The 21913-nt window shown below is 35.7% G+C and overlaps 1 protein-coding gene across 7 annotated transcripts in view; it reads left to right on the forward strand.

The window, feature by feature from the left end:
- The window catches only part of EHBP1 (EH domain binding protein 1), a 427094-nt gene that overhangs the window by 153686 nt on the left and 251495 nt on the right, over positions 1 to 21913 (forward strand). For all 7 annotated transcript variants that reach the window (XM_043468858.1, XM_043468857.1, XM_043468863.1 and 4 more), the window contains exon 5: positions 1672 to 1725. In XM_043468858.1, the coding sequence (XP_043324793.1) occupies positions 1672 to 1725 (54 nt within the window). The remainder of the gene's footprint in view (positions 1 to 1671; positions 1726 to 21913) is intronic.

Below are 21913 nucleotides of genomic sequence, written 5' to 3' on the forward strand. Positions count from 1 at the left end.
CCCATGAATCGCAGCACGCCAGGCGTCCCTGTCCATCACCAACTCCCGGAGTTTACTCAAACCTATGTCCATCGAGTCGGTGATGCCATCCAGCCATCTCATCCTCTGTCGTCCCCTTCTCTTCCTGCCCCCAATCCCATCAGGGTCTTTTCCAATGAGTCAACTCTTCGCATGAGGTGGCCAAAGTATTGGAGTTTCAGCTTTCGCATCAGTCGTTCCAATGAACACCCAGGACTGATCTCCTTTAGAATGGACTGGTTGGATCTCCTTGCAGTCCAAGGGACTCTCAAGAGTCTTCTCCAACACCACAGTTCAAAAGCATCCATTCTTTGGCGCTCAGCTTTCTTCACAGTCCAACTCTCACGTTCATACATGACCACTGGAAAAACCATAGCCTTGACTAGACAAACATTTGTTGGCAAAGTAATGTCTCTGCTTTTTAATATGCTGTCTAGGTTGGTCATAACTTTCCTTCCAAGGAGTAAGCGTCTTTTAATTTCATGGCTGCAATCACCATTTGTAGTGATTTTGGAGCCCAAAAAAATAAAGTCTGACTCTGTCTCCCCATCTATTTCCCATGAAGTGATGAGACCGGATGCCACGATCTTAGTTTTCTGAATGTTGAGCTTTAAGCCACCTTTTTCACTCTCCTCTTTCACTTTCATCAAGAGGCTTTTTAGTTCCTCTTCACTGTCTGCCAGAGGGTGGTGGTGTCTGCATATCTGAGGTTATTGTGTTTCTCCTGGCAATCTTGATTCCAGCTTAAGGATATCAGTATTTTAATAAATGAGCCTGGTGGGCTATAGTCCATGGGGTCACAGAGTTGGACATGACCGAGTGACTGAACACTGCACAAAAAGTTCTTCTTAGTAGTTGACTCACTAAGTTATCTGTCCCTGGGTTTCTTTTTTTTATTAATTTTTATTGGTGTATAGATTATTTACAATGTTGTGTTAGTTTCTGCTGTACATCCGAGTGACTCAGTCACACCTATACGTGAAGTCGCTCTTTTAGATTCTGTTCCTGTGTCGACCATTACAGAGTATTGAGTAGAGCTACCTGTGCTTGTTAGTTCTCTGTTTTATGTATAGCAGTGTGTCTATTTCAATCTCAATCTCCCAATTTATCCCTCCCCTCTGTTTCCCCTTGGTAACCGCAAGTTTGTTTTTTACATCTTTGCCTCTATTTCTGTTTTGTAAATAGGTTCATTTGTACCACTTTTTTAGATTCCATGTATAGCCTCTGTCATAAAATATTTTTATGGTTTCCTTTTGTCTTGCTTTATGCAATGATGGAAAATAATGATATGTATTAACCTAAGTAAGATAGAGAATTTCTTAATAAAAATAATGTTTTAAATTTAGATAATTTATGAAAGTTTCTTAAAAGCAGGCCACTCTGCCCCTTCCTTTTCTTTTTTTTTTCATTTATCTTTATTAGTTGGAGGCTAATTACTTTACAAGATTGTAGTGGTTTTTGTCATACATTGACATGAATCAGCCATGGATTTACATGTATTCCCCATCCCGATCCCCCCTCCCCCCTCCCTCTCTGCCCCTCCCTTTTTAAAAAGTTGGTAAAAAGCTAAAATCAAGGCTGTTTGTATTTTCCTAATTGAGTTGACTGGATTAAAAAAATGTATTTCAACTTTATGTTTTGCTTGTGTTACAGGATCCTCATGCAGAGGAATTTGAAGATAAAGAGTGGACATTTGTCATAGAAAATGTAAGCTAATTGTAAATTCTGTCGCCTTTCATATTTTTAACTATATACATTACTAAGGGTCATTTTGGTGGTAGAAGAAATGTTGCCTTATAAAAAAATTAGTGATTTGTAGCTTTTAGAATTTTTTAAGTGAAATAATAACCAGTAGCAGAATTATTTGTGAACATTGAGTCAGCCAAAAATTTCCTTCAGGTTTTCTGTAAGATGTTATGGAAAAACCCAAATGAACTTTTTGGCCAATCCACTATTTTTGTTAAAAACATAAAAGTAAAATTACTCATCAATACTGAATTATGTATATGCTCTATGTATTCTGTTGGGAGTTTGAGGGAAGGATCGTGTCTTATTCATCTTTTTATCTATTTAGCATCTGACATGGTGCTTTTCACATAACATAAATGCTCTTTTAAACATTTGTTGAATGAAATTATGAATGATCCTAGAAATATTTGAAAATAAAATGTATGCTTTAACTCTTTGGGTTGAGGGATTCTCAAGTAGTACTTTAATAATCATTTTCAGTTAGTTTGCATTTTATGATGGAGTCCCAGGTGACTTGCAGGAAGGGTAGTAGTTGTTTAATGAATGTTTATTGAATGGAGATTAGGGAAGACAGGCAATGAAACTATATGTGGGTTCTGAAGTCTGAGAGATGCATTGCAAGCCCTAGATCTTCCATTTATAAGCTCTGTGATTATGGTAAGTTTCTTAACTTCTCAGCAATCAATTTATAGGGTTGTGATGATTAAATAATTGCAATGAATATTAGCTTTTATCATTGTCATGATCATTATTATGGTTCTAAAATATATTTGTAACAGTTTTATAACATGCTTTATAAAACAGCATGTTCTTCCTTTCTGTGAGTGATTTTGTTTTATATTTTAGTGGTAAAAGGAATCTTATACTTTTTCGAACAGTAGCTGGGCCATTTTTAGACATAAAGATCTGGGGAGCTTGGGAGGGAGATCATGTCCAAATACAGTGGAAGGAGTTCTGGTGGCTGGATGTCAAGCTGGTGTCATTGTGTTAAAGGTTCACACGTGTTAACAGTTCTGACTTTTCTGTAGTGATAGGTTTGAACACTGTACTTGGAGTAACATTGAGGTTTTGAAAACAAACAAACTTGTATTTCTTGAAATTGGTTACAGCCTCAAAAAGCTAGCTTTCATTGAGTTAAAATCTTCTCCCCAGTGGATGGTTTTAACGGTTTTCAATATTTATGGCTCTTGTTATATAGCTCTGTTAACTTGATGTGCTAAAGAATTAGCCTGTTAATTTTGGGTTGTAACTAATGGTAGAAATACATAAACAATAACTTTATATTTGTTTAGAAAGGTGTTCTTATTATACATCTGATTAATCTTAGAATAGAGGCACAGCAGTTCTAAATTTCTGAGAAATAGATTATAAGCTGTTACTGAAAGATACAAGTTTTTTAAAAAAAGCTATATGCCACAGATTAGGTTTGGATGCAAAGTACTTTCACATCTATAGAATTTTAGGAAAAATCATTTAAGTTCTGTGTTATATATTTTATAAAAATATTTTAAAAGTCAATAGAGAAATACTGGGCTTCCTTAGTAGCTCAGCTGGTGAAAAACCTGCCTGCAATGCAGGAGACCCCAGTTCGATTCCTGGGTCGGAAAGATCCCCAGGAGAAGGAGAAGATCCCCACAGTATTTCTTGGGCTTCCTTGGTGGTTCAGATGGTAAAGAATCTGCCTGTAATGCAGGAGATCTAGGTTCAATCCCTGGGTTGGGAAGATACCCTGGAGGAGGGGTTGGCAACCCACTCCAGTATTCTTGCCTGGAGAATCCCTATGGGCAGAGGAGCCTGGCAGGCCACAATCCCTGGGATCACAAAGAATTGGACATGACTGAGTGACTAAGCACAGCAGAGAAGTATACTAAAATTAAGACAGTGAGATTTAAATGGATCATGAGATAAAAAGTTATATTTTGAATCGTCCTTTCCATATTGGAGTATATGTTTCTCAAGTTGAAGAGTATGTTTGTATCCTTTTTATGAAAAATATATATAAGCTCAGAAGCTTATTTAGCTGATTTGCTTATTTATTGCTAAAGTGATCGAGGAGGGGATGGTGATAGTAGGAAAATGGAAAATAAAATACATTAGCATTTCTTCTCTCCTAGTATTTATTGCTAAATTAGATTCACAAAAATCTAATAAAAAATAATATAGGTGACTTTTAACTATTATTCATATTGTTTAAAAACTTTATAAAACCAACATTTTAATTGAACTGTTTACTAGAGATTAAATTTTCCTGTGTCATCAGAAAACTTTGGAGACCTTACTCTGTGTTGCAGAGAGAACACTGCATTTGTGGATTCCCAGGCATCATTATGCTTTTTAATAGATGAAAGATTTTCTGACTTCTTGTCATTCTGCCTCCTTATTTGAAAAAAATGCATTTTCCTTTCGCCCATATCCTAGTGTAGAGAAGACATGACTTTTGGATTGATTAGAATTGTGTATATATCCTGATGTGCCTTCAAAGCTGGTGACCTTGAGATTATTTTCAGGGCTTAATTTCTTCATCTATAAAATGAAAGGTTTCTACTAAATCATAGGGATTTTCTAGGTCCATAACTTTGTTTCCGTCAATAGGAATATTTTTATAAACTTTTTTGAATATTATCTCTTTATAGATCAAGTTTTTTGTTTTCAAGTTCATGGGGAATGAATATTTAAAAGTTATCTAGCATGTCATTTTGGAATCAGTTAATAACTCCCTAATTTATATCTTTCTTTAAAAGTCAATATTGGCATATATCTTCAGTATTTTCTGTATATTATTTCTGTAATGAATGGGAGTATTATTGCAAGTTTCCTATTCTGAACTTTTTTAGCACAACAGTTCTTTTCCCCTACAGTTGTTGCTATAATAGTCATTTCCTATGCCAGATTAGAAAGAAAGAAAGAATATTGAATTGTGGTTTCAATATTTTATGTAAATTATTACAAAGTAAATTATGTAAATATTTTATGTAAATCCTTCCCTTTTATGTAAAGGAAGATATTAGCTTTTCTAGTAGAAACCTAATTTCTCAGCTGTGGGTGTTAAAAAAACAAAAATCACCATATTTAAAGAGATGGTCAAAATTTAGGGAAATCTAGGTGCTGAGGAGCTAATCTGAAGTAAAGTAAAATTATTCAGAATGTGGGAGGAACACACAATTCCTCAGTTATTAATCATAGTGACAGCAATAATAGTGATGACTGCTAGGAGCCTAGTGCAAGAAATAACAAATAGTTTATTAGATGAATTTATGATTTTTTTTATTGTTGACTTTTACCTGTTTTTACAGCAGTTTTTTTTTTAAAGAGACATTTGTGGGATTTGACCTATTTGACTAGCATAATGTATATTTTTTAAGAGTTTAAACAGAAAAAGGTAAATATTAAATGTATCCATTATTTACATAGGTTATTTACATAGGTTAAAGTTACCAGACTTCTTAAGTATGGTAAAATTGTTTTACTCTTAATTCATGGGGAAAAGCATGAATATTGTGACTAAACTCTTTAAAATGCATCAACTTGATGGAGGACATAACTAAGTTACATACTTTAAATTAAGACAGCCATCGTAAATAGTGAACTATTTAATGTGAAAGAATGAGTTTATATAATTAAACCTAAAACAAAACAAAAGAAAGTAATATATTTTCAACTGGAAGATAGACTAGAATTGGGCATGTGTGTTATGTTCTGGAAAAACCTAGGTCAGTTTTCTGAGGTGCTAACAGGGCTCTTGCTTGGCAAAGTAAATTTAATAGGGAAGAAGTTCTATTCTACTTATTTCTTTATCCACTACAGTTTTTTTAATATAACACCTTCTGTACAGTAGGTGCTCCATTTAGTTTGGTGAAGGAGTGAGTAAATGAATGATCTAGTCAAACTCCATATCCTTAAAGGAGTATTGTTTTTAAGAGCAGAATTACAGGAGCATCCATTAACTATATTGAAGAAAAATTTAAAAAGTAAACTCTAGTGACAGTATATGAAGGATCCATATGTCGTTACAGTAGAAACTCTTCTCGTCAATCTCTACTTCATTTACATGGATTACCTCATACTTTCCATTCGATCCATAAGACATCCTGGTTTTAATCCCACATGTGTCAACATGGTTAGTAGGCTACTACTCTTTGACATACTTATACACACACCTCTCCCAAGTGAGTTGTAAGTTGTTTTTGACCCCTTACAAGACCTGTTATAATGCTGTTGGCCTGTTGTAACTATATAATTTAATTAGATATTTCCTAGGCCAGTGAACTATCAGTTTGAAGAATTATTTCATGAAAACTGTTAAAATGCTTTAGAAACAGTTGATAGAAGTGAGTTGTTAGAAACTGCTGTTAAATCTGGTGTGAAAATGCAACTGTAAAAAATTGGGGGAAAATTTACGAAAATCTGAAAGGATTTTGCATTCAGATATTTCTCTTTTGTCCTTACATCTTGCTTTCATTTAAAGGTGACTGAATTGCTTATATGTAGAATCCAGAAAAATGATACAGATGAACTCATTTGCAACCCAGAAATAGAGACACAGATGTAGAGAACAAACTTAGGGCTGCCAAGTGGGGAAGAGGGAGGTAGGATGAATTGGGAATTGGGATTGACAAATATATACTATTGATACTATATATAAAATAGATAACTAAGGAGAACCTGAGTGGTATGGATGTAACAGAAGCAGAAGATATTAAGAGGTGGCAAAAATACACAGAAGAACTATACAAAAAAGATCTTAATGACCCAGATAACCACGATGGAGTGATCACTCACCTAGAGCCAGACATCCTGGAGTGTGAAGTCAAGTGGGCCTTAGAAAGCATCACTAAGAACAAAGCTAGTGGAGGTGATGGAATTCCCGCCGAGCTATTTCAGATCCTAAAACATGATGCTGTGAAAGTGCCGCACTCAATATGCCAGCATATTTGGAAAACTCAGGAGTTTTCCAGGACTGGAAAAGATCGGTTTTCACTCCAATCCCAAAGAAAGGCAATGCCAAAGAATGTTCAAACTACCACAAAGTTGTGCTCATTTCACATGCTAGCAAAGTAATGCTCAAAATCCTTCAAGCTAGGCTTCAACAGTGTGTGAACCGAGAACTTCCAGATGTTTAGGCTGGATTTAGAAAAGGCAGAGGAGCCAGAAATTAAATTGCCAATATCCACTGGATCATAGAAAAAGCAAGGGAACTCCAGAAAAACATCTACTTCTGCTTCATTGACTATGCTAAAGCCTTTGAGTGTATGGATCGCAGCAAACTAGAAAATTCTCCAAGAGATGGGAATACCAGACCACCTTACCTGCCTTCTGAGAAACCTGTATGCAGGTCAAGAAGCAACATTTAGAACCGGATCCAGAACAATGGACTGGTTCCAGTTTGGGAAAGAAGTACATCAAGGCTGTATATTTTCACCCTGCTTATTTAACTTATGTGCAGAGTACATCATGAAAAATGCTGGGTTGGAATCAAGATTGCGGGGCTGGAGTCAAGCTGGAGTCAAGATTGCTGGGAGAAATATCAATAACCTCGTATGCAGATGACACCACCCTTATGGCAGAAAGCAGAAAGGAATTAAAAAGCCTCTTGATGAAGGTGGAAGAGGAGAGTGAAAAAGGTGACTTAAAATTGAACATTCAAAAAGTGAAGATCATGGCATCTGGTCCCATTACTTCATGGCAAATAGATGCGGAAACAATGGAAACAGTGGCAGACTTTATTTTCTTGGGCTCCACAATCACTGTGGATGGTGACTGCAGCCATGAAATTTAAAAACGCTTGCTGCTTGGAAGAAAAGCAATGACAAAACTAGACAGCATTTTAAAAAGCAGAGACATTTAAAAAATTACTTTGCCAACAAAGGTCCGTCTAGTCAAAGCTATGGATTTCTGGTAGTCATGTACGGATGTGAGAGCTGGGTAATAAAAACAACCAAGCGCCGAAGAATGGATGCCTTTGAATTGTGGTGCTGGAGAAGCCTCTTGAGAGTGCCTTGGACTGCAAGGAGATCAAACCAGTCCATCCTAAAGGAAATCAGTCCTGAATATTCATTGGAAGGACTGATGCTGAAGCTGAAGCTCCAGTACTTTGGTCACCTGATGTGAAGAACTGACTCTTTTGAAAAGAGCCTGATGCTGGGAAAGATTGAAGGCGGGAGGAGAAGGGGATGACAGAGGAGAAGGGGATGAGATGGTTGGATGGCATCACCGACTTAGTGTACATGACTTTGAGTGAACTCCGGGAGACGGTGAAGGACAGGGAGGCCTGGAGTGCTGTAGTCCATGGGATCGCAAAGAGCTGGACACAACTGAGAGACTGACTGAACTACAGCAACAAGGAGAACCTACTCTGTAGTGCAGGGAGCTCTACTCAGTGCTCTGTGGTGACCTCATTGGGAAGGAAATCCAAAAAGAGTGTATGTATGTATGTATGTGTATAGCTGATTCACTTTGCTGTCCACAGAAACTAACAACATTGTAAAGGACTATACTCTAATAAAAATTAATTAAAATAAGTGATTGAAAATACACTAATGATGCATTATAACTGTTGATTATATGAAAAGATGATCAACAAAGTTATCCTCTTAAGAAGAGGCCATGAAAACTGGTGAATGAAGCATGTTAATATGTATTAAATAAAATTAAAATGTTTGTGTATCAATATTCATGATTTTTCCCTTTAATTGACCAATTCTCTATGACATTCAGATCATTTAAGAGATATTCTACTATAAATATATACTAAGTCATTCTCATGGGATCTCTGTATACTCATCTATATGATTAAAAAATTGTTCTTAGAAATTTTCTTTTAAACCTAAATTCATGATAAGTAGACATTACATTTTTCAGGCAGTAGCAGTTCACTTTATTTGACATCATCTTACAATATATCTGAAGCTTTCAAATTAAATGAACCAGAATTCATTCATTCAGTAGCAGTTAATTCACTGAGTATGTATTTTGTGCTGGACACTTGTTCTGGGTGCTGGAAATAGAGTGGTATATAAAGCAAAAAAAAAAATCTCTTCCTCATGGAATTTCTGTTTGTGTGTATGTGTGTATGAGAGAGAAAGAATAAAAATAAATGTGTGTTAAATATATACTATGTTAGATAATATAAATATGTAATGTATGTTAAATATATGTTAACATATGTTGTAGCTCAAATAAGTGCTAAAAAGAAAAAGCAAGGAAGAATAGAGATTCCACTGTTATGGTTCCATAGAGATAATAAGCTTTATTATTTCTTGTAACGCCTCCAAAAGAGAGTGCAGGTGTACTTGTCAAGTTAGTTTATAAGGTATTTTAATAAGAGTTTATTAAATCAATATATTAAGGTTTGAGAAAGTTGAAAAATAACCTTGTGGTTTCATATAAACCTTTTCCTAGATTACAGCTCCCCTCAGTGGTGGATGAGGAAATTGACTCTGTTCTAAGAGAAACAGTTGTGTTCATGTAGCCGGGACCTGTTACAATATTGTGCTCTGCTTTATGTTTTAAATATGTTTCCATATCACATAGAGAAGACCTAATGAATTTCAAAGGACTAGCAGTCTGTCTTTTTCTCTTTTAAAGTTTGATTTTTTTATGAAAATCTCTTGGTAAATTGTTGCAACACTGAGAAGGCATGCTCCAAAGAGCATTCAGAAATGAAATTTTAATCTTTATTTTCTTTGCACTTTGTGTTATAACCCCACAATCTTTAAAATTTAAAATTTTTGCTTAGTATAAAATATCCAAATAAAACATAAAAGTCTCCATAATATATTACCCTAACACATTTATTGGACCCTTACTGTATATCAGGTACTGTGTGAAATGCTATATGCACATTATCTCGTTTACTCACTGTGGTAACCCTCTGAGTCAGATACTAATGACCTTATTTTACAGATAAAGAAAGTGAGTCTTAGAGAGGTTAAGTAATTTTCTTAAGGTTATATATCTGAGAAGTCAGGATTTTATCCAGTCTTGTCTTTCTCCATGACCTTTGCCCTTAACTCCTTTGCAGTAGTGATTTCCCATAGTGGCAAAATGAAAATAAATAATTTGAAATTGTAGAATCATAGAGAAGTTTTAAATCTGCTTTCTTTAGTGATAAACTTGGGAAGTATATATGTATTAGGTTAGTAAAGGTAGTCTTTAATTATTGTACATATTCAGTCTAAAAGTTTTTGAGATTAATTACTTGACTGATGTTAGATATTACAAAATGGAATTCCAGAATTGATCAGTCACCAGAATTCTGCATATTTTTTCTCAAGGCAACCTTCCTGCCTCTTTGTGTTAAGTTGAGATAATGCTGCCTTCATTTTATTTTTTCTTTTGTTTCTGGGCAAAGAGAAGATTTCCCAGTTATTTGCCAAACTTTCTTCCTTGGACCAAAAAGCTACTTATACATAAGTCAAAACTTTAGAGGTGATTTTACCACTGCTACCTTTGTGACCTTGAACAAGTTATTTAATCTTTTATAGCTTCAGTGTACTCAGGTATAAAATGATAGTGTTAATATCTGCCCTATAGGTTATTGAAGATTAGAAATAATGTATGTAAAGCAGCGAGCTCAGTAAAGAGGAGCTATTTTCATAATGTTATTTTAGAGGACATAGAAAAATATAAAGGAAAGGAAGTTAGGTTTCAAAATTTATTATTGTAGGATTTTATGTTTTCTACTCCTTTATACCACTTATACCTCTTAGTATCTAGACTTGTTACCTGTACCATTATTTCAAAGGAATGACAAGGCAACTTGTAAACTTTTCACTTGGATTAAACTTTAAAATATTTTCATCTTTCTAAAGTTTTCAGATTTTGACTTCCAGCATCTTCCACTTATAAATTTAATCCAATGTTAAGAACCAGTTTGTTTTCTGCTACTTATCAAGTGCTATGCTGTGCTTAGTCACTCAGTTATGTCCAACTCTTTGTGACCCCATGGACTGTAGCCCGCCAGGCTCCCTCTGTCCATGGGATTCTCCAGGCAAGAATACTGGAGTGGGTTGCCATGCCCTCCTCCAGGGGATGTTCCCAACTCAGAGATTGAACCCAGGTCTCCTGCATTGCAGGCTCACATCTGAGCCACTAACAAGTGCTAGTTAGTTTTTAATATCTACCTCTGGATCTGATAGTCTGTGTTAGTAACAATATGAATATACTTTTAAAATAGTTGTAATTGAATTTTAAATTATGCTTTGTTATTTACAATTCATTTCCATATTATTAGTGCACATTATCAAGAATGGATACTACAAACAACATATTTCTGTTTTATCTACCATAATGTAATAATGTTTATTCACTCAGGCAATTGACATTATGGGTTTTTTTCTGTTTTGTTTTGTTTTGTTTTTTTAATGTGAAACCATAATAGTTATATTTAGAAAAAAAATTTTCCTTCCTGGTGCTTTTCATTATCCAACTAAAATCAGAACCTATGTCTGCAAAATATATTCATAGGTCTTAATTTTTAAAGTCTAAACATTTTTATTCTTTATATTCTTTTGGTTTTTTGAATGAATCAAAAAATGCATACCAATGAAAAGTGCCAATCTGGGATGAATTCATTCATTTATCCAGTCATTCTGCAAACATTTAATATGCATGTTCTATATGATATTTTATTAATATTGAAATACAGAGTCAAGACATGCAGAATTTCATCGATTCTGAGATGAATATTTTTCCCTCACATTTTAGCTTCTCTGAAATTGAAATCACCTTACATTTCTGGTGTCCTACAATTATAACTGGTAGTGTTTTTTTCTTTCTTATTGCTATATGAAATAATGGTGAATCATTGAAAAACTAAAGAAGACTTATTTGATAGAATAAAGTAACCTGTCCTCCTAAAGTTTATAATCTAGTAAAGGTGTCATAAAAGTAAAGAAAGAAAGATGAGAAAAAAGGATGGCAGAGTCTAGGAAGACTTACTGCAGGAAGTAGCTATGAAGCTTAGTTTTTAAGGAAAAATGAGGTTATGCAAAAAAGACATTCAAAGCAGAGTAAAGAAAGATCAGATAAAGGCAAGAGAGACATGTGTGAGTTTAGGGTAGTATGTATTCCTGATGAGATCGTTGAAAAGAAGAGCAAAAAAAACCCAAGCCAACCAAAACAAAAATTGAGCCCCCCACTACAGAGCAATAGACCTCTATGTTTTTATCTGTTAACCTAATAAATTTAATTAATAAGCATAGAGATCAACTAGAAGTGCTATGTCCTCCTTAGAGGAGATCTATGGGGTATTAAAATGTGTTTTCTTGGGGCCACATATCTGGTCTTTTCTATTATTTCTACATGTGACCAGTGAGAAGGACAATCTGAGTCCTCGGTGTCTTTTTAATTGCCATTTATTTGATCCTACTTTCAGAAGCCTTTTCAATGGGTAGGATGGGATATTAATTCCAAGACAGTACTATAAATGATCCTTAGTTTTATTTCTTTTATTAGATTGTGTTGAACAAGATTGCTTGCCCAACCAAACAACTGACAAGATTATACCAAGAGTGAGATGATATAATAGCTCAAACAGTTACAGTGCAAACAGTATAAAATTACAGACTTTTTGACTATATTAAATTTAAGTTTGATTCTTCCTCTAAAATCAAGTTGGTATCTTGATCTCCTTGATTTCACAAAGCCATATTTTGATAAATTACCTTTAGTTTTTCTTTCAAAAGAGAAAAAAAACAAATGCTTAGCAATGTAGATGGACCTAGAGATTATCATACTAAGTAAAGTAAGTCAGAGACAAATATCATGTGATAACCCTTATATGTGGAATCTAAAAAATAGTCAAATGAACTTATTTACAAAACAGAAACAGACTCACAGACACTGAAAAACAAAACAAAACAAACTTCAATTACCAAAGGGGAAAGGGGAGGGGAGGGATAAATTAGGAATTTGGGATTAGCAGATATAAACTACTATATATGAAATAGATAAACAACAAAGTCTTAAACTGTATAGCATAGGGAACTGTGTCCATTATCTTCTGATAAATTATAATGGAAAAGAATGTGAAAAAGGGTATATATAGGTATGTTTCTCTATATGTACCTGAATCACTTTGCTGTACACCAGAAACTAACAGAACATTGTAAATGAACATTGTCAATTAACTGTGTTGTTGTTTAGTCACTAAGTCATGTCTGGCTCTTTTGTGACCCCATGGACGGAGGCCGCCAGGCTCCTCTGGCCATGGGATTTCCCAGGCAAGAGTACTAGAGTGGTTGCCATTTCCTTTTCCAAGGGATCGTCCCAACCGAGGGACTGAACTTGTATCTTCTGCATTGGCAGGAGGGTTCTTTACCATTGAGCCACCAGGGATGCAAATTAACTGTACTTCAATGTAAAAAAGAAAAAAAAAAAGGTGTAGAAGGAGTAATAAACCTCTATGTACCCATCTCCCAGCTTCAGTAATCTTCACTACTTTGATAAACTTATTTCATCCCTACTTTTTAAAAACCAGATTATTTAATCTTAGATACTGTATCATTTCTTCTGTAAAGAATGAAGTCTACTTTTGAACAATGTCAGTTTGGAAACTCGCTAAAAGTTATTGGCATGTTAGAAAAGGTTATCAAGCTACAAAAAAAATTCCTTTTTAATTTTTGTAGACTTTATTATAGATCATCTTTCTGACCTGATAAGCCTAAGGTTCAAAATTAATTATTTTTTCCCTTGAGAATTAATAGTATGTGTTCTTGTTTTCATACAAAAAGTGTTTAACTTGATATTAGAAGCAGTAGAGCTTTTCCTCCAACCTCCTGAGAATTAAACTCCTGCATTTAGAATAGAAAGCTCGTACATAGTTCAGACAGCCTTTCCTGATCTTTTAATTATCCTGTCAACTTTCTGTTATATATGATTGTATGGTGATTGACTATGTAAATTAGATAGAGTATTCTAGATATGTCTAGTAGTTAAATGAAACTTTGTCAGTCAGCTCACTCTCATTGGGGTTAAATTTCAGAAAAAGTACACACACACACACACACACACACACACACACACACACCCTGTTTTTTCTCCTTTATTTTCCTTAGATTAAATATTTAATATGTCGTTCCAGCTTGGAAATACCTCAGATTGTGTTTCTGGAGAAAAATTTAATCTCCTTTAAAAGAAAATAATGGGGACTTACCTGGTGGTCCAGTAGTAAAGAATCTGCCAGTCAGTGTAGGGGACACAGGTTAGATCCCTGGTCCAAGAACTAATATCCCACATGCTACAGGGCAACTAAGTCCAGGTGACACAACTGCTGAGCCTGTGAGCCATAACTACTGAAGCCCATGCACCCTGGAGCCTGTGCTCCATACAAGAGAATCCACCATAGTGAGAAGCCCACGTACCACGACTAAAGAGTAGCCCCCACTTGCCACAACTAGAGAAAGCTCACGCACAGCAGCTAAGAACTCATGCCGTGCAACAAAGACGCAGGACAGCCATACGTAAATAATATTTTTTTAGAAAAGAAAAAATAATGGGGACAATTTTGTTGCATTACAGAAAAAGAAAGGTATGCCCAAGAATGATCATATATGCCTTGAGCCTGACAGAATTCTCAAAAACCCAAAATTCTTGTGTAACTGCCTGTTTGCTTAAACACCTATTTAGTTTTCCATTTTCACCTTGCCTGTTTGTCATTTTTAAGTTGTCAGTTTAATTAAATTATATTAATTAGGAGAAAGCAAGTTACCTTTTTAACACCCTCCATTCTAAAATTCTGATGCAGGAAGGGACCTTACAGGGATTGACACCTAAAGTCCACTGTACTGTATTTATCTATGTGTAAATGCAGAAAAACCCTGTGTTAAAATAGTAATTAAACTACTTCATGTTAAACAGTTTATTTCATGTACTAATTTACTGTGTAAAATGTGCTAGCTAACACATTTCAGGGAAAGTTTTATTTACAAAGCTCTATTTTCATATTGTCACCTGTGCCATTCAGTGTGCTAAGTCACTTCAGTCCTCTCTGACTCTGTGCAGCTCTATGTACTGAGGCCGCCAGGCTCCTCTGTCCATGGCATTCTCCAGGTAAGAATACTGGAGTGGGTGACATTGCCTCCTCCAGGGGATCTTCCTGAGGCTGAGTGCTAAAGAACCTCCCTGCAGTGCAGGAGACAGTGGTTCTGTCCTTGGGCTAGCAAGATCCCCTGGAGAAGGAAATGGAAACCCATTTCGGTATTATTGCCTGGGAAATGCCATGGACAAACAGAAGAGCCTGGTGTGCTATAGTTGAGGGGGTTGCAAAAGTCAGACGCAACTTAGAGACTAAACCACATGTGTATCACATGTATATGCGATTGAGTATTCTTTTTGATTAGATATTTTGATTTTTGTCCCAGTTCAACATGCAGAGATTTATCTTTATTGATGTTAATCATGCTTTACAGATCAAGCTGGTAGAGCAATATAAAACTTCACTGGATTAAAGTCTTGGTACTCACAATTGCTTATTCATTCGCTGCTGCTGCTGCTGCTAAGTTGCTTCAGTCGTGTCCGACTCTGTGTGACCCCAGAGATGGCAGTCCACCAGGCTCCCCCATCCCTGGGGTTCTCCAGGCAAGAACACTGGAGTGGGTTGCCATTTCCTTCTCCAATGCATGAAAGTGAAAAGTGAAAGTGAAGTCGATTAGTCATGTCCAACTCCTAGCGGCCCCATGGACTGCAGCCTACCAGGCTCCTCCGTCCATGGGATTTTCCAGGCAAGAGTACTGGAGCGGGGTGCCATTGCCTTCTCCGTATTCATTCACTAACTATTATTCAATGAATACTATGTCACAGATATTTGCTAGTTTTTGAGAGTATAATAATGAAAAATATGTGGCTCTTGACTCAAAGTGTCCTACAGTCTGGGGTGGTGGTGGTGGGGGGTTGCCGAAATAAATAGGCAACCACTACAATAGAAGTGAGTATAGGGTTTAAATGTGCACAAGAGTACTAACCCAGTATTGATGAGGGGAAGCTTTCTGTTGAGGGTGATTTATAACTTGAAACCTAAAAGATAAGGTTATTAAATTTCAAGTGAAGCAGGGCCTCTCTTAAGCCCTTAAGCTTAGATGGTAAAGAATCTGCCTGCAATATAGGAGACGTGGGTTCAATCCCTGGGTCAGGAAGATACCCTGGTGAAGGGAATGGCTACCCACTCAAATTTCAAGTGAAGCAGGGCCTCTCTTAAGCCCTTAAGCTTAGATGGTAAAGAATCTGCCTGCAATATAGGAGACGTGGGTTCCATCCCTGGGTCAGGAAGATACCCTGGTGAAGGGAATGGCTACCCACTCCAGTATTCTTGCTTGGAGAATTCCATGGACAGAGGAGCCTGGCAGGCTACAGTCCATGGGGCTGCAAAGAGTCAGACATGACTGAGCAAGTAACACTTTCACTTTCATATAGTTGATTTATAGTATTAAATTAATTTCTGGTGTATAGCATAGTAATTCAGTCTTTTTGCAGATAATACTCTATTAAAAGTTATTACACAATTATGGTTATAATACCCAGTGCTAAACTATATCCTTGTTGCTTATCTATTTTGAACATAGTGATTAGTAGTTCGTTATCTCTTAACCATAACCCTAACCTGCTCCTCCTTTCCCCAGTGGTAACTGCTGTTGTTTTCTATGTTTGTAAGTCTGTTGTTTTGCATGTACATTCATTTATATTATTTTCAAAGATAAAGTTTTTACAGTCCTTTATTTGTAATCTCAAAATCCAAAATCCCTGTTGCTTAAAGACTTTTTAAAAGTGTTTATTTTTTTGAAATTTGGTTCAAATTCATTTAATGCCAAAACCTGTCATGATCTGAAGTGAGACAATTTGTACTATTTATTCCACTTAGTGTGAATACTTACTCGTTTTGCTGTACAAATAATACATCTGATTATCGGATGCTGCGTCAGACCTCACTGGAAATGTGCTGTAATCTGGGCACTGTAGTATAGGCATAGACACTGTATTGCCTTCTTAAAATCCAAATAAGAGATTTTAGATAAGAGATTAAGTGCTTCTGATAGTTAGCTGCAGGAAATTTGGAGAGTGCTTTAGGTGGCTAGATTAACTTGAGCCAAGCCATGAGAGATCATGGTTACTTTGGGAATAGCATATAGTTCAATAGACTATTTTCTTGAGTATTTCATTTTAAAAAGAGTGGTTGATTTTTCTAGGGTTGTAGTAATTTATAACCATTTAGTCAAATTATATAATAATTAAGGAATTAAAAATTCACTATATAGCTGTGGTGAATCTATCAATTTATATGGTTCATGTTGTGGATGATAGTGGTAACAGAAAGAACTGTTGATGTTGTTAGTCTTTAAGTATTCCTGCCTTGAATCATCCATGTCCTTTTTTAACAAATCAGATTCCTGGGTTCTAACTTGTACTAAAAGTAAAAGTGAAAGTGTTAGTTGCTAAGTCATGTCTAACTCTTTGCAACTCCATGGACTATAGCCTGACACGCTCCTCTCTCCATGGAATTCTCTAGGCAAGAATACTGGACTGGGTAGCCATTCCCTTGTCCAGGTGATCTTCCTGACCTAGAGATTGAACCCAGGTTTCCCGCCTTGCAGGCAGATTCTTTACTGTCTGGACCACCAGGGAAGCCCACCTTGGACCTACTGAATTAGAATTCTGATGCAGAAGGGAGGTGCCTTTAGGAACATTGGGGGTCACCTGCTTATGTACTTTTTCAGCAAATTAAAAATTCAGAAGATGAAATGGGATGGATGAGTATATAAGACAGTACTTTATACATTGTGAAATGTATTCCATTATGAAAATGATTTTGTGCCCTCATACTTAGATCAATTAAACAGATGTTGTATTTTATTGGAATTTATTACAGTTTACTTTTCTTTCTAAAGTTACTTAGCTAGACAAAATGATATGTTCATGTTAAGATCTTGCTTCACCTGCCTCTTGAAATTAAATTATATCAATGGATCAATGAATAACTTTATAAATCATAAATAATATTTGGAAAGTTTTATTAAAGAATACAAAATGTTATCAAAGTAAGTACCTCTTTCCCTGGTAGCTCAGGTGGTAAAGAATCCGCCAGCAATGCAGGAGAACCTGGTCCGATTCCTGGGTTGGGAAGTTCCCCTGGAGAGGGGATAGGCTACCCATTCCAGTATTCTTGGACTTCCCTGGTGGCTCAGATGGTAAAGAATCTGCCTGCAATGCAGGACACTTGGGCTCAATTCCTGGGTTGGGAATATCCCCTGGAGGAGGGCATGGTAACCCATTCCAGTATTCTTGCCTGGAGAATCCCCATGGACAGAGGACCCTGGCGAGCTACACCCCATGGGGTTGCAAAGAGGCAAAGAGTTGATACAACTGAGCACCTAAGCACAGCACACAAGGGACTAATAAGTTGTATTATTGGGATCCTTAGAATTCTGAAAAGTTTTTCATCTTGGGAAATTGCTTAGTAAATATCAATATTTCCTCTACCTTATGACTATATGGAAATCAGCTAAAACTGAACGATTGAGCACATAGCACACATTTAATCCTTATGAAACCTCCCTAAAGTGGGTATTATTATAATTTCTTCATCTCAGAGAGGTTAAGTGACCAGCTCTAAAGCACACAGAAAACAACTTAGCCTAGTCCTAAACTCAAGTCTTCAGACTCTGAAGCCCATGGATTTACCCTTTATTTACTCATTCACTCACCAAAGATTTATTGTCCTAAACAATGGGTTTAGAGCCTAACTGTACTAATGAAATACTACAGAGAATGCACGAGCGTGTCTCCACTCAGATGCTGCAAGCTGATCTGAGGCATACACACATGAAACAAGGCTAGTAATGTGTACTATTGCTCAGTGTATAGTGACAGTTGGAAAGTGTTAATATAACAGAAGTCACAGGTGGATCAGTTAATATGGACTGAATTATCAAGAACGTTCTAGGAGCTCTTCAGACTTACCTGTGTTTATCCCTCAAGGTACGTAGCAGTTTCTGTCTTTCTGTATTGTAAATTTTCTTCTCTAATATATACTTAAAAGAATTTTTTTTCAATGAAATCTCCACAGAATCATACACTTTCCAGGTCCTCAGAGATATGCAGTCTACTCCTTTACTCTTAAGGGTAGTCCAGAGGAAAAGTTGGAGAAGCGCTAGATAGGAAAACAAGGCCAAAGACCCAAGGACTCAGTGAGAGCTGGTTTTGAATCATACTTATTAGCAGTGTAAATTTGGACTTTACACTTAGTTGTCCTTTCAGAACCTCTGTTTTCTCATCTATAAAGCTGAGATATCTTACAAAATATTAATAGTAGGTGAGAATAACGATATTAAAGGCATAAAAAGAATCTAGTATAATGCTTGGTATATAGTAAGAAATTCAGTACATGTTAGTAATAAATGGAAGAGAGACTTTAAAAATGAGGGGAAAACAATAAACTTGGAAGGAAAACTTGAGAGAATAAAGGAATTACTTAGTTAATTGATTAGGTTAAAAAACAGGTATGGAAATTCATGATCACTAGCTTTGCAATTGAATATTCTTGACGAAAGAGCAAGACTTTATAAGCAAAAGATTTCTGAAATATATATTTATATTGAAATAGGGAGTCACTTACCCTATCATTTCGACCTGTGAAATCATCTTTCCCTCAGTAGACAGGCACTGGAGATAGATGCCATAGCCAGCTTGGTATCACACAACTTGAAGGCTCTTAACCATGAATCCTAGGACCCTTAGGGGTGGTTACATGGGTTGACTCTTTAAAATGTAGTGAAAGTTTTTGTATGAAGTTCCTTTAAAAACAAACAATAACCAGATTTTCAATGAAATCTTTGCCCAGAACATTTTAAGGACTCCTGGTAGTTTTTATAATTTTTGAAAATATTGGTGAGTGATATGATACAATCATGTGGATAACCTATTTTATTACTTTGTACCTTTAGATAGTAGTTAACCTTTATATTGGGCTTCCCTGGTCACTCAGTCAGTAAAGAATCCACCTGCAGTGCAGGAGACCTGGGTTTGAGCCCTGAGTCAGGAAGATTCCCTGGAGAAGGAAATGGCAACCCATTCCAGTATTCCTGCCTGGAAAATCCCACAGACAGAGGTATCTGGTGGGCTGCAGTCCATGGGGTTGCAAGAATCAGACACGACTTAGTGACTAAACCACCACCTCACCCTTTTATTAATATTCTATTATCTTTAATTTACTATGCTTATTATTATTATTATTTTAATTTTGGGTTTTTTGTTTTATTTGGGCCATGTATGCAGCATATGGGATCTTAGTTCCCCAACCAGGAATTGAACCCGTGCCCCCTGCAGTGGAAGCGTGGAGTCTTAACCACTGGACCACTGGGAAAGTCCTATAAACTACTGTTCTTTTTGTAGAACAGTAAATAGAAGGCACTATCTTACAGCCCCAAGTAACATTTTTGAGTAATATTTAAAAGTTTAGATTTGTTAGAGGTTTGAATTAATGTCTACATTTCATCAAAAGGCCTTAAAACTAAAGGGAGTAAAGCAGGGGCATGATACTTTTGCATTGCAATAGACATTCCTGTTTTATTTAAAATTGATAATGAAATAAAAAGCATTTTACTGGATGATTACCGTGTCTCTAACAACTGTCTATCTGTGGAGACAAATGTAAGTTGACTAAAAGGTGACTTCTGGGAGTTAAGGAAAATACCACAGCCTTGTGCATTCTGGTTTCTATAAACTGAAAAACTGTCTGAACTTTATACCAAATGAATTTGATGGCATATAACTTGTATAGTTATTATTGAGTCACAGTAATATACTGCAGTCTTTCTTCTAAATTGCTGGAGCCATTTAGTTTATTCTTCTTGCTTCCTGCCAGCTACCTTAAAATGCCTTTCATATAGATGAGTAAGAGAGAAAGACAACCAGAGTTGCTTTCAGTTCTATTTTTTGCCAATTGGAGGGAGGAAGCTGATAAATAAGACAGTCAGCTATCAAAATAAACCTCTAATACTGCACCAGAGATATTTAAAACCAGCAGTGTATTTGAACAATTTTTTACATGTTAATTCATAGAAATTCAGCAGCAAAAGATACGAGCACATACAAGATGTTATGAATCTGCATGAGGCCTTATTTCTCCCCGACAAAGAACAGAGACTTGGTAATTGTTTTACAGTAGGGTTCTAATGACACTCCAGACTTTTAATAGAAAAGTATTTGTTTTAAGATTTTTCAGTTTGCTACTTTCACTTGTCTCTCTTTTCTGTTCTCTCAGTAATATGTAAATGAAACTTCCGTTGTCATAATGGAATGGACTTTTGGCATTCTAGTTTACTGCCACATCAGCCTTATTTAAGGTGTAGTTAATAGGTTGAAGGCTTCTACATAAATTTTTGCTCTAAGACAACCATGAAGTGAATCACAAAACCAGACTCTTAAAAATCTAAGTTTAATTATGTATTTGTATAGAATTGAAACTTTGCATTATATAATTGGATATAGGTGCATTTGCTATATATAATTGGATATAGGTGCTATTGCTAACAGCAGAGCAAATGGAATAGTTTCATGAATTATATTCTATTAAAATAAAATCGCTGACTTTATAAGAGAGAGGCTTAACTGGTTAGGGAAACAATTCACCTATGTACTTCAGCTCCATTTTGGAAAGTTACCAGTTTGAAGATGCGAAACTGTCCTAGTATTTTAACACCTTAAGCTCTCCACAAAATAAAATATTCACAATTCACTGTAAATAATTTACTATCCTACCCATTTTTTCTCTTTCAGTACCTGATTTCTCTTAAAAATTTTTTGTATGATTGTTTTCTTTATAGTATAGTCACTAATTTTTTATACCATAAATTTAATGATACAGAGTATGTCTCTCTGGTCTTACATAAATTGGGTATAATGATTAATTTTTATCAGCATTTTGACAACTAGCAGCTGTTGAAATACAATATCTTATAATAATCTTATGCTCAGTGGTATGATAAAACATTGTTCTGATGAATATGCTACTTTAAAATAATTCAGTGCTTAAAGAATATTCTTCTTTGCCTTAAGAGACTTGTTTTTCAATAAAAATTATTTTGGAGAAATTCTGATCAATACACAGAAACTTTATAACTCCTTTTCCTGTCTTGCCTTTGACATTTGATTGACA

This window comes from Cervus canadensis, chromosome 5, assembly GCF_019320065.1.
Source record: "Cervus canadensis isolate Bull #8, Minnesota chromosome 5, ASM1932006v1, whole genome shotgun sequence".
NCBI classification, from domain to species: domain Eukaryota; kingdom Metazoa; phylum Chordata; class Mammalia; order Artiodactyla; family Cervidae; genus Cervus; species Cervus canadensis.